Below are 14,368 nucleotides of genomic sequence, written 5' to 3' on the forward strand. Positions count from 1 at the left end.
GGCTAAGTTAATTCTAGAAGTATTAAAATAATAATATTTAACTATTTAATACTTATCGATGGTCAGGCGTCTTTTGTATCCGTGGATAAAATGTTTTATAATATTTGTTAATCTATATATTTAATATTATTACATATGAAATTTTATATTAATGAAACAAACAAATGTTTAGGTATTTGATGTTTCAAATTGTGTTATAGAATGAGTTTAATAATTTTTTTTTTTACATGAAATCATTACCTCAACACTCAAAGCTGTGTCAAATTTTCCTCTAAAGAAACTTCTTTTTTCAAAATATGTCAAAAACAATAAAACGTCTCTAATTAAGGAAAGACCAAGCTGCTGATGCGCAATCGACAAAATAATTTGTTGGATTCTCAATATGTAGATATTAAGTTACATTCTTTTGCAATTATTTAAAATATAAAGATATGAATGACAACACAATTTGTTGACTTGTGGGGTCTACAAAATGATTTCATAGGGTTACGCAAACCTATAACAGTCTATAAGACATATCAGTAGGACTGGTTACGAAGTAAAACACCATAATGTGCTCTAATTATGCATCACAATCGGTCACACTGATCGCGATGATTAATGGCGAGTATGGCATGACAATATTTGTCATATGCGGCAAGTTGCTTGCCGGTTCGAATACTCGCACTTCTCGAGGACTAAAAATAATAATGGCATGCTGAGCAAGTCGAGGAACCTGAGCAGTGACAAGCAACGCCACAGTGATTAATCGTTCGCGAGCTGGGTCTGGTGGGCGCGGTTTCCTCGGAAGCCGCGCATGAATGAATTTTGCCTTCCTCCATATTTTTGGCAGCTAGTGCGAATTAAGAAAATGGGAAGGCGGCGACAAACCGGAAAAGTCTAGTCAATGCTGAATTACATCAGCGCATAAAAGTAGACGCTTGGCAAATATTTAATGCATGCAGCGAGACTTTGGGCCAACTATCGCCCAACTAGGCACGCACTCGCATTATTCGGGCTAAAGAGTTTTGGTGGGCCAATGCCAAAGTCCTTGCATATGACATAAGCGCCGTAATGTATGGCTATGGAATTTGGAATAGGCTAATGAGTATCATCCAATCAGCAGCTATAAAAAGTAAAAAAAAGTTGCCGGAATTATGCGATAATTTTTATTCATAGTAATGATACTGTATATCACTTGCTATTGCCACTATTTTCGGATTTCCCATAATAGCTACGTAGTAAATACATTTGTCAGGCTCAATGTCCTCTTTATGTATTCACAAAAAAGTGTCTATAAATACAATAGCATTTGGTTTTATTGTGCGTCAAGTCATGTTCACAGCTATTTGCGGTTTATTGTTATTGAAATCTATTATTGTGCATGAATTTTCGTCGAATTTAGTAAACACATTTTCAATAAAATGCCAAAATGGCACATCAGACCAAATTTAATTTACACTCTTTATGACGTTTCAGTTAAAATTTAAGCTTATAAATATTTTATTACAATTTGAAATGTATTAAAAGCTTAAAAGCTAACATGCACTGGCAACATTAGTTGGCGCATTAATTACTGTACTGTGGAAGTGGGGGAATTGTTTTATTGAATTTTATTTTTATTGTATTTGATTGAGATATTTAAACTAAATTTTACAATCATTCCGTGCATGCCAAAGAACATGTCTAATGTGATTGAAATTCAAATCAGTCAGATATTCGTTTTCCATAATCTATAATTTTCAATAACATTTTTTTTTGTGATGGCAACGGTCAGAGCATTATCAATTAATATCTTTGATTGAATTGCTACGCATCCATTCCATTGGCTTGGCCCATTGATGCGTACAATTATGTTTATTAAGAAATCTACCTAATATAGAAACCAATTTTGTTTCCCAAATCCCAAGCGTATTTTAATTACACAAAACACACAGCTCGCTTAGAAATGAAAACGAAAATTCATTTACATTATCAGGCCGTGAGAGGTAAAGTATAAATGCCACCACCCTCCTATTAGCTGGGTGCTCGTTCCAATGCGCGTCGTTGGCCTTTTGCACCTGCCTCAAATTTCAATACACGCGGCTTAAAATGTTTACAGCCGTAGCTCGAACGAAAGCGTTTAAAGTGTGCGTCTATTTTCTTAACATGTTTTTGTACGATTTTGTTTGTGAATTTCGCACGGTCGTTGGCTTCGATTGCAGACGCCAACGAGCCCAACAAACAATCAGAGGAGCAGACAGTGAGACAGTAAACCAGGGAGACAAACAATGCATTGCAGCAACAAAAATTAAATAAAAAGTCGTGGCAAAGCTGACAAAGTAAATAAAATACTGCTGCTATCTGGCACAGAAAGGAACGCACCAGGGGGCTTACCGAGTCGCTCCTATTACCATTGACATATGGAAAATATTTTTAAACAAATATTTGCGCAGCACTTTTGTAGCCCGAGGTGAAGCAACGACGCGACTTCTACTATGACGATGGCACGCCGTATGCGTGATGTGTGGCAGCCGATATATAGTCTGTAGGTAACTATGGAGCTTGACTGCATGGATACGCAGAAAAATTATAGAAAAAATGGCATGTAATTTAATTGCTGAATGCGGTTGACTGAACCCCAGATGAAAGTAAAGAGGGTTACAAGCTGGGAGACAGCAGACATTTGCTAGACGGCAGTAAATGTAAAGCTCATGTCCACAAACAAAACATGTAAAATATAAAATATGTCGTAGGCACTTGTGACTGAATGTCGAACCTTGATATGGCAAATTATTTATTGATCTAATGTAAGGGGTCTGTGATGTTCACTTAATTCAATTCTCAATTATCTGATTCAAGACTTTTGAAAAATGTTTTTATAGTAGATACTAATTGGTGAGTGTTCGATTGGCAACCAAAACGTTAACGATTTAAATTTTCATGAAAATGGAAAAAATGGAGTTATGTGGAATTTAAGACATAAAAAAATGCTGGAATGTGCCTTTATATGTTGTTCAGTAACCATTTTATTCCATTGCTGAATATGGGCTCAAATGTCAAACATCAGTATATAACTGCCCCAATAGGTATGCTATGATTACCCTTTATAGGCTTTTATTATCACTGCGCCAAAGGCTCGGCGTATTTTTTTGGAGCACCTTTTTGGTTTCATATATTTTTTTTTTTTTGGAAAGAATAAGATTAAAAATCAACATGAAACTTGCAGTCTGGCTCCTTGAGGAGGATTAGCTATGCCGTAGTAGTTAGAGATTTGAGTAATGCAATGCCAAAAAAAATAAAATTATATCGAAAATTGCATCTATTGAAAAGTAAATACCTACACGTATGTTTGTAAATTAAATGTATTATTTATAGAAAAATGTGTACATACTTACAAATAATGCTCTATTGAAACGCATTGGTGGAATCATGTTAATAATTGGGCCCTAAATTATTAAACTGAATATTAACTTAAATAATTAAATGATCACAAAATAATTAGATTTTTCATATAATTACTTGTAAAATAAAGGAAACACAATTAGCGTCGAGATATTGTAATTTAATTGCATAAAAAAGAAATAAAACAAAAATACTTGTTCAATCTATTTGCAAGCGCAGCATATAACAAACATATAACACAAACATTTTACAAACTAGATAAATTCCCAAGTAATATAATCGTATAATTTAAATTTAAGCTGACACCACCAATATATTATTTCACTTAACAGGTTTAACTAATCAACTCTAAACATTATTTACGTTCGATTTGACGCTACCGTATTGCCACAAATTCGGCAAATTTGAATTTGATTTACATATTTATAATATTTGAAATAAATTAACCAAAATTTGATTTGTCCACCCGGCATGCTACTTGTTTATCGAATTTTGTGCCGCAATTTATTCGTCAAGAGCTATTTATTAATTGTTTTTTGTTTTTTGCTTGGCACATAATTCAATATACTGGAACTTTTAATCAATTGGCATTTGGTAATAAATTGCGCCATATAGCTCTGTTTACGATAAAATTGCTTTCGAACCCAACAAAATTATGGCCAAAAGCATGCCATTCATTTAATTCCGGCCAATCGAACGTTTTGCGTAATGTGACAGGCCTTTTTGGGATCGGATCTGATTTGATTTAGTTGGCGGCGCAAACCTACGTTGATTAAGTGAGTGGAAAGTTCGTAAACATTTTACCTTGCCTCAAATGGACAACCGCAAAATAGAAATCAAATCAATTCTCATGTGTCACAAACATTTATAATTAATTGAGACATATTTCACACTGAGATGGCAGGGCAGGCATGCGAATGTAACGCACAATGGCAACAGTAACGATAATAAAGCCACAACACATACATACTCATATGTATGTATGTACATTCACACATGTTCATAAATCTGGAATATTAAGCAAAACAACCAACAACAGCCACAAGAGGAACAACAACAACAACAGCAACAAAAGTGCTTATAACAATAAAATGAAATTTATTTTCATGTCAAACTTGTGCTAAAGTTTCATTGAGACCGCAGAGCAGACAGAGCCAGATCGAGGGATATGGCTACAGTTGTGGAGGTGCTGGAGGTGGGTTTTGGAAACACAAGGCCACACGTAAAAAGCTTTTCATTTCGTTTGCCGGTCATTGCCAATGCCAAAGCCTTCTAGTCTCGAATCTCGAGACTCGAGTGTTGAGTGGAGGAGCACGCATTTCTATACTATTTTCAAGTCTGATTGGCTTGAATTGGCTTGTTGTTGTTATTGTTGTCTTTGGTGTGTTGTGGCCAGGTCAGTAACCACTTAAGCATACATTTGTATGTGTGTGGCACTCCATAAACAAGCAACAACAAGATGACAAAAGCGGAAAGAGGAGAACAACACCTTGTTGACTTTACAAGTGTCGAGCCTGCTGCCCAACCATCCATATGCTGCCTCTTCCACCCTCCCTTCCTTCCTTCCACAACTCCTGCCTCAATCTGTGTCAGTCTATCTGTCTGTCTGCACATGCTGTCAAATGTTCAAGTGTCAATGTTGTTGTTAATTAATTTTCCTAGCTGACTGATGCATGCCATTGATAAGTGAGTGCACGGGTCCGAGTCCGAGTCCGTGTCCCTAGTTCGAGTTCGAGTCCGAGCAGCTGCTGACCCTTGGGCCAAGTGTTTCTACTCGTATGTGTGCTGGTCTATGTGTTTGCGTGCTTTCCTTATCCATTAAGTTGTGTTTACACTGGCAATTTTCATTTTTAATCAACTTCTATGTTTTGAAAGTAATAATAGACTCATTAACAAGACAAAGCGCGCTTTCATTTCAAAAAAAAAAAAAAATAGTTTTAAATGAGTTTTCATATAGTATATATAGTATAACTTTTAAAACCTGAAATTTAGGTTTGTATTTGGTTTTGCATTAATTATATTGAAAATAATATGCGATGTATATAAAAAATAAATGAAGTATAACTTATACCCTAAATTTATTTACAAGTCTCATTTTTATTCAAATAAAAAAACAATTCAAATCTATTTATTTTAAATTTGCGTATTGGGTTTGGAAATGTCTGGGCCTAGGCGAAAATATTGCAATTTCTTAAAAAACTCATAATTGACAATTTCTGTATTGAAAGATAATATTTTTTTTATATGGCTCGAACGAAATGATCTGAATATACTAAACAAGGAAACAAAATTTACTATCAACTTTCTTGCACAAAATGGAAGGCTACACATTTATTTCCTAATAAAGACAAACATTGGTTTTTCTCATTCTTCATTCCCTAGAGTCTTCAAGAGTTAATTTTTTCTTTTGAAAATGTTTGTTTTATTTTATTATCTATTAAAATTATTATTTTAATTATAATATATTTTGCTGTAAGGTTATTATATTGGTTCTATATTTTCACAAAATTTGATAACATTATTAATGATATTTAAGACACTTAAAATCTTCGGTGCAGACACGTCCTAAAGGGTTTGTAGGTTTTACGCACAATTGCCTCTATGCGTTGAGTATGTTTGCGTTTTTGTGGCTTGGCAGCTTTATAAACTCTGGTTGATGCGGTTGATATTGTTGTTGATGCTGCTGCTTGATGATCACCTAATGACAGTCCAATAGGCAGTTCATCTTGTCTAGTGTTTAAATTTCCAGGTGCCAGTTCAAAAACATGCCACACATATTTTCATATCTTTGTACTTTTGGCCAATGTTGGCGAAAATCGCATGTCAGCACAATGGGCCATAATTATTTGCTTGGGTAGGTGGCAACATTAGCAGAGCCCTCCCCAAAAAAAAAAAAAAACAAAAATATGGGCCATGACTGGCAGCAAGGGCCAATAGGCTATTTCGGACATGAATTGCACAAGAACCATGTCCATATACATATGTATGAGCGCAGGTTTGTAAGTATATACTATACAAGTATGTATATATAGAGGCGTATATGGATTGGTTTGCATGGGGCAGGTGGGCAGACGTTGTATCGAAATAAAAAGCAGCGAGCCATTAGTCATATTAATCCCAGCAGAGTCATTAAGTCGTAAAACTGTGAAAGGTGCTTGGCCAGCTGAGCGGGCGGGTGGGCTGTGGGGACAAAGGGGGATCAGGTTCAATTCGCTGACCATATTCGAGCGCCCTGCTTTGCCACTCATCATTGATATATGTGGGTCAATTTTTATTTCGCTTCCTGCCGCCATTCAATAAAATGCGGCCTAACAAGTGAGGTGACTGAACCAGGAGCTGTGTGGTTAATATGCGCAGGGATGCAGAATAAAGCGAAACTTTTCCTTTCTGGCTTTAAGTTTAAGGCAGAGCACCAAATGAATGAGTTTGTGAAATTCAGAGGTGAATTACGGGAGTAAAATATACAATAAAAGTAGTTGAAAACTATTTACAAGTAGTTGGAAACTATATTTTGTATAGCTCTACATTTTTTAATATTAAATTCTGTTTTTTTTTCTATTCTTTTTTTATGTTATAACTTATAAGTTTTCTTTTTCTTTGTTATGGAACATGCCAGTATCATTTGCTATTAATTTTCAAATAAGTAAACAAATAAATAAGACAGTGCGCCAAATGATGGAGTTTGTGAAATTCGGAGGTGAATTACGGGAGTAAAATATACAATAAACCTAGTTGGAAACTGTATTTTGTATAGCTCTACTGTATTTTTTTAAAATTTGTATTGATTATTTGAAGTTTCCGTTTTATAATCCAACAAAATAAAAGTTGCAATTTATTTTATGATTTTAGACTTTGAAGGCTATTTTTCCTGGAAGACTAAAAAATTGCTGTTCCATTTTGAAATCATGTATTGTTCTTAAGGCAATGTTATATGTTAGTTACTGAGTTGTGTTAATGTGAATGCGTTTTGTGAACACTCCTATATATGTGATCAATCGACCACTCAGAATTATGCCTTATTGTTAAGACTTCTTGAAAGGAAACGTATTCTAGTTATTGGTTTGTTGGTGTTAGTTTTGGGCTTCTGTTGGCGTTGCTTGCAAGCATGCTAATACAAATGAACTTTTTGTTTTATGCCTATGTATTTAAGTATTTAATTGTTTTTTATTTTTTTACTAAATATTAATTTAATAACAGTTTGAAAATCCTACAAAATTCATGTACACATAAGTTAGAATAAAGCATTTCCAGTTGATTATAGCACATAGTATTTTAAATAATTGTAAGAAACACAAGATACACATAAACACAAATACAACACAAATCAATTAAATGGAAATACTTGAACTTGTAAAATAAAATTGCCAAAGTGCGATACATTTTTTCATGTTCTCTTTCTAATTGTTTCTTATTTTTTTAAAAAAATTTTTGCAGTTACAACACCGAATAAATTGAGGGCCCTGGAAGTGCTGGTGGCGCCACCTGTCGGCAGTTCGGGCCGCGCCGGACCGGACTTTATGTTTGGCGTTGGCACAAAACTTCCGGCAATTTTGTGCCGTAAAATGTTTGCCACCAATATCCGTTGCGTCTCTGTAATGCCGTAACACGCCCACCACCCACCACCCACCACCTACCGCCCAACGTCCCCACCAACACGAGTCAAAGACAGGCGTGCGTGCATTTAAAACTAAACGTGTATGAGTGTGTGTGTGTGTATGTGTGCTTGTGTACGAGCACACTTATTTCCGTGGTGCGCGTTTCCGTCATTTTGCATTTGCAATTCGAATTCGAGGCAGCAAGACTTGTGCATAGCGTTGCAATTTGTTTTCCATTCTGTGTTTTGTTGCTGCTTTTTTCGTAGTTATTGTTGCATATGCGCGAGCTAATTAGCATGCGGCAAATGCGTTTTGCTGTTCATAAAAAACAGCAGCAGCAGCAGCCACAACAACAAAAAGGGGCGTTCCAACAGCTGCTGTAGAATACTTAAAAAGTGTACACTATAAGGCTCACGCCTCACGCCAACACGCGTCGAACATGGAAGAGGATGTTTATGCAGCTCTCGGTTTCTACAATGACAGTGGCGGCGACGATGGGGGGTGGCCTGACAATCACGACAATGCAGGCAGTTATGAGCGGTACTGGTATGGCGGTGGTGGCATCAGCAGCAGTCTGGAAAGCGTCGAGAGACTGAACAGCCTGCTATTGTGGCCCATGGACAAAAGCCGTCAACTGGGCAGCAGCTACAACATCATCAGCAGCAACAACAACTACAGCAATTATGAGGAGCTGATGCCAACATTGGAGACCGCTGTCGCTCACAATGGCAGCCTCAATGCGACCGCAGGCCTATCTGACATGGCCACGCCTTCGCCCGCCATCGACGCTAACAATTACTGGGCGCTGTTGGCCCTAGTTCTGGTCTTTGGCACTGCGGCGGGCAACATACTCGTCTGTCTGGCCATCGCCTGGGAGCGTCGCCTGCAAAATGTTACCAACTATTTCCTCATGTCCTTAGCCATAACCGATCTGATGGTCGCCGTCTTGGTTATGCCATTGGGCATATTGACGCTTGTGAAAGGTGAGTGTGGAAAAAAAAAAACAACACAGCGGTACTTATTTTATAAATTACTAAAAGGGAAGTATTAGCTGACACACCTCAATAGAGAACTGATTATGTTATCCAATAATTGCCTAGCTGCTTACTTCCATTTGCTACCAAATGACGAAGGTGAAGTAAGAAAAATGTTTAATATTTGAACACAAAAGCTGATAGACAATAAATTTCATAATCATATTTATATTGCTCATAAATGAAATAATTAATCGTTAAGTTTATTGAACAAATTTAATGATTGTCCACGATGGACAGTTTTTAAAAAAAACACTCTGCTGATACAATAAATATTTATATTTATATAGCTCCCCCTAAATTAACCCTTGTTGGCAAAAGATAACAGTAAACAAGGAATTTATGTAAATTGAAATTAACTAAGAAGGTTCTATATAGTATGACACTTAAGTATAGATTGCCGATCCCTGTCCACGATGGACAGTTTTTAAAAAAAACACTCTGCTGATACAATAAATATTTATATTTATATAGCATCCCCTAATTTAACCCTTGTTGGCAAAAGATAACAGTAAACAAGAAATTTATGTAAATTGAAATTAACTAAGAAGGTTCTATATAGTATGACACTTAAGTATAGATTGCCGATCCCTGCCCATTCTTTGCAAATTATAATAGTTTTCCTTAAAAAGTAAGCTGCTTCAGCTATTCGTATTATATACGACAACACAAAGAAGCTACGGGTCTATGTGAGGTCTTTTGAAGCTTCTTCTGCGTTTTAAGCTAGCCTTGTTTTAGAAAATTATTTAACCTTTATTGGAAATAATGCATTAAAATGAAGTGTATTCGAAAAGAAATGATCAGTATGATACAATTAAGCTATGTTGTTGTTAATTTTGTTTGCTGACGTAGTTGGCTCTTCGATACATAATTAGTACAAACATATACTAGTTTTTAAAAAAAAGCTGAACTCAACAATTAATTTATTTGTACTTATTATTTCCCCTCGCATAGATTCTGCCAATACTACTGATATTGAGAGGCTTTATTTATAGGCTATTTTCTCAGTTAATGCCAGAAATTGATTTGAAACTTTCAGCAGAAAATAATACCTTTGCCAAGTCAATCAATGGTTAGTGAAATCATTCACTATCAGGATCTAGGTATCCTTCATTTGGTACTTTATCAGCTCACAATAGACAGCAATTCAATTTTGCTTTAATCTGGTCATTTTTTGTTTATATTTCGTGCCCAAGCTACAAGTACTACAAGCACGACTGGAACTTCAATAAGAATTTGCAAAGGAATTCACAGAGAAATTCCAAAATTGAAATCCAATAAGCATTTGAAAAGCGTTGCCCAATCAGCTGCTGGCTGTGTTAGCAGCAAGCTCACAATGCGGTCATCATTAAGCCGCAAAATGCAACCGAATATCGTCTTACCATAACCACCTTACCCGCCCCCACACTCTCATCCCCTTGGTGGGGATGCTGCAATCAGCAGGCAGCCAGGCAGGCAGGCAGACAAACAAACAAACAGCCACACAATAGAGTGTGCAGCATATCGGGCGATGCTGACACGGTCGCGAATAATGAAGATGTAGTTGCCGAGGAGCGTACGGCTCGCTGATTGCATTATGTGTGCAAGATGTTTCGATCAAAGCCATGCCGGCGACAGATGGCAAAAGAAAATGGAACTAAACATAAACCATAAGCAGGGCGCAAAAGATAATTGAGAAAATTTAATAACTGACACGCTTTGTTCGACGCCTTCCAGGCGCATTGCAATACAGCCTAGCGATGGGAACCGGTTCCAAACAAAGTAAATTTAAAATAATAAAAAGAAATTGAAAAAAAATCTAAAAATGATTTAGCAATAAAAATCAAATATAAAATAAAATGGCTTAGATTAAATATTAAATTGAATCATTAATTCATTTCCCAGCTAATCAGAAGTGAAATCACAAAATACTAAACGATTTTAGGCTGAGAAATGTAATAAATATAATGAGAGAAAACAAAAAGTAAATTTATGTAATTCTGAATAATGTTTTGTGCAAATATTTGAAATTTAAATGGCAACTTTAAACGAAAAATTCACTTGAAGTACAAAGTATTAATTGCGAACGATTCGTGTACGAATGGTCGATTTCTTTGCTGCTCTTCATCATTCTATTAATTTTCCTTAACTTTTAATGTTCTATTTGGCATTGAATGCTTGTCAAAATGCAATTGTTTTGTTTAATTTTGACATCGTGATTCTCGTGCCTTTTAGTTTTCCACTCTGGACTCTTCAGTGATACCAAAAGCGAGGCATGTCGGGAGGGAAAAGCATGGCTAAGACAAACGGAAGCATTTTACTTTTCTGCACAAAGTGCAGCATAAAAATGGCATTAGAAGGCTGCAAACGAAAGCGAAAAACTCTGAGGAGGGCAAAGGCAAATAGCGATAGCAGCTGTCTGCCTGACTGCTTTTATGCTTACCAGCTTACCTATTTACCTGCTTACCGGCTGCCTTCTCTCGGCACGCTCCACGGATGATGACAGTATTTTTCTTTTTCTTTTCTTATTTTTTCAAGTTTTTCCATCTGTGCTTTTCGTTCGCTTTGGGAGCCATTACACACGCACGCACAAACACCTGAGTTCACACACACAAATACACACTTGGCAAATAGCAAAGTGAGCAATGCCTCGAGTGTCTCAGTCTGTGTGTGTGTGTGTGTTTCTAGGCAAACAAATGGCTGCTTGTTATATCAAGTGTGAAAAATATTGCAGCCAGGAAAATGCAGCGCCCTACGACCAACGAACGCAAGAACTAACGAACGAAGGTACGTTTGTGTCAAAGTCAAAGCAAATAAAGGCAGGATTTGAATATGTCGAGAGCACTGAGTTGACAGCAGCTTTGTGGGGAAACGAAAGCGAAAGGTCTCAGGACAATGGTCTGGGAGTGACTGCTGAGCAGCTTAATATTAACATTGTAAATACCTTGGCCCTAGATTGTTTGTTCAGTATTCGTATCTTAAATAGCTCTAGTGTCAATAATGCCGGATAAATTTGGTAGCTATTGGTAAGGCGTTTGCCTTTTATGTTTTGCGGAAAAATATCAAACGAAATCTAGAAATGTTTTCCTTTATTTATTATATTAACAAATACAATATGCTTTATAGACATTATTTTTCTAAATCGAGCAAAGGCTCGAAAAATATGTTTAATAAATAATTGAAGTCCATTAACTACCTTAAAATATGTACTCAGAAAATACCAGCAATATTTACATATAAATATGTGACGAAAAAAAGATGGGTCGAATAAATAGTTCGCGACTGATTATTTTAATTGCAGCTATAATTTCATTTTATAGAGTTGTTTTAATTATAAATTAGAATTGTTTAGATTTCAAATCTCATTATAATAGTGATTACTGCTATAAATTATATGTTTAATGCCTATATGGAGATATGATTCAAATGAAGTGGTACTCAATTGAAATGTTCAACTAGTGCTGCAATTTCTCATTATATAGTATAGTGTGTGTCATTGGTGTTTTTCTAATATAATTTTTGTAATTAAATAAATATTTTAAGAAGTTCTAGCTTGAAGTTTAGGCTGTTGCGGCATAAATTGTTTATTGAAGTTGCGTGTAAAATGTCTATGGATTATTAAATTGAAAGCACATTTTAAGATTTAATGGAGATTTGGCACAATTTCTTTTATTTATGGGTTGAAAAAGTCAATTCGACTTTTTTGGAAATCCCTTTTTATTGTTAATACTACAATTTCCCTTCGCTCAACTATCGAAGAACGTGTTTAATAATTTAATAAATTAAAATTTGGGTTTGGAATTTGTAGTTTTTTTCAACCTATTAGAAAGTTTTCACACAGAAGAAAAGAATTGTTTTTATTAAATGTAGAATTAGGAACATTTTCTTCAAATAATGAAGCATAAATATATGAGTTTTCGAATCAGAATTTCTTTAATTATATAAAACATTGCAAGCCCAGGAGCTTTTATAATTACCATGCAAGGAAATGCAAATCCATTTCCTGTTTATCTAGATTATAAAGTTAAATTGATTGTTTAATAGAAATGCTACCTTTATTGGATTTTATACAATTAAGTAGTTACATTTATTAGTGATATCAGATGTAAAGACTATGTATACAATTAAGTAGTTACATTTATTAGTGATATCAGATGTAAAGACTATGTATACGTGTGTATATACTTGTAAATATGCATGTATATTCTGTTACATAATAAGAAATCCCCAAACACGCCGCAGTTGTAAGCCAAATCGCAATCTCAGCAGACCACAATGCTGACCAGAGGCAAACTGCTGCTCGGTTGTTTCAATTACGCACACACGGACTGCTGATTGTATGCAATCTCCTTTGCTCCGAAATCGCTTACAAACAAGCATATGCATATATTTATGTTTATATTTAAATGTGTATAACCACTGATGAAGTCATGCATTGGCTCTGTGGATTCAGACAACGTGCAGCAAATGTTTAAATTATTATTACATAATTAATGCATAATTTAATTCATTATAATGTATGCATGAAATGCAAGTTAATTAATAACTGTAAATGCAATTAAGACCAGCAAAGAATCACAACAACGTCTGGTAATGGAAAATGCCAAGCCTTCAACTCAAAATGTTGTGTCAATACAGTATTTGTTGCACGTGTAAGTAAAAAGCTTTTAACACTAATGGACAAAATTTTTGCTGCTTCAAAAGCGACGTCAAAAATTACATGATTTGTGCGATACAATGAATGTAATATTGATTACTTGGATTAAGTAATCGACTGTGATTTTTCAATTATTCAATTCTGTGCAGCTACAAAAAATTACTCTGCGCGTAAGCGGCTCTCATTCTAAAAGTTGTTATTATTTTGTTCCCATTGTTGGATACACGTACTTGGAATGTCAGTGCGAATATTGAAAAACAAAATTGCAAACAGTCTGATTTGATTTCCCGAAAAAAGTAAAAAGTGAATTAGACTGCGCCTGACGAAGTAACGGAAACCAACTAGTAATCACCATCTTTGCTATTCTGTGTAACTCATGGTCCGGTTTGCAGAAACATAAAAAAGGAACAAATACATTTGTTAAATAAGAAAACACGCAACCAGATTAATTGAGCGCAAATTGGCGGGGCTGCGATTTATTTTTCTCGGCGTTTCCTTGGCTGCCCGCCAAAGTATGCAATGAAATTTTTGCGGGTGTAAAGCAAATTAGATAAAGACGCGCTGGAAGAGCGCGCGTGGCTGCTGTCAAGCGCTTTTTGTCCTAACAGTGACAATAATAACGGCAACAACAATGTCAGCAACAAGAACAGCAATCCTAACAACAACAATTTGAAACAAATTTATCATTTTAAAGCTGATACTGTTGTTGTGCTTGATGTTATTTCTGCTGCTATTATTAC

The 14,368-nt window shown here is 35.5% G+C and overlaps 1 protein-coding gene across 1 annotated transcript in view; it reads left to right on the forward strand.

The window, feature by feature from the left end:
* The first annotated feature begins 8,710 nt into the window (after positions 1–8,710).
* The window catches only part of LOC115624425 (dopamine D2-like receptor), a 51,733-nt gene continuing 46,075 nt past the window's right edge, over positions 8,711–14,368 (forward strand). The window contains exon 1 of the mRNA XM_030519164.1: positions 8,711–8,941. Within this exon, the coding sequence (XP_030375024.1) occupies positions 8,719–8,941 (223 nt within the window). The 5' untranslated portion in view covers positions 8,711–8,718. The remainder of the gene's footprint in view (positions 8,942–14,368) is intronic.

The sequence above is a fragment of the Scaptodrosophila lebanonensis genome, unplaced genomic scaffold, assembly GCF_003285725.1.
Source record: "Scaptodrosophila lebanonensis strain 11010-0011.00,11010-0021.00 unplaced genomic scaffold, SlebRS2 tig00000053-arrow-pilon, whole genome shotgun sequence".
Taxonomy (NCBI): domain Eukaryota; kingdom Metazoa; phylum Arthropoda; class Insecta; order Diptera; family Drosophilidae; genus Scaptodrosophila; species Scaptodrosophila lebanonensis.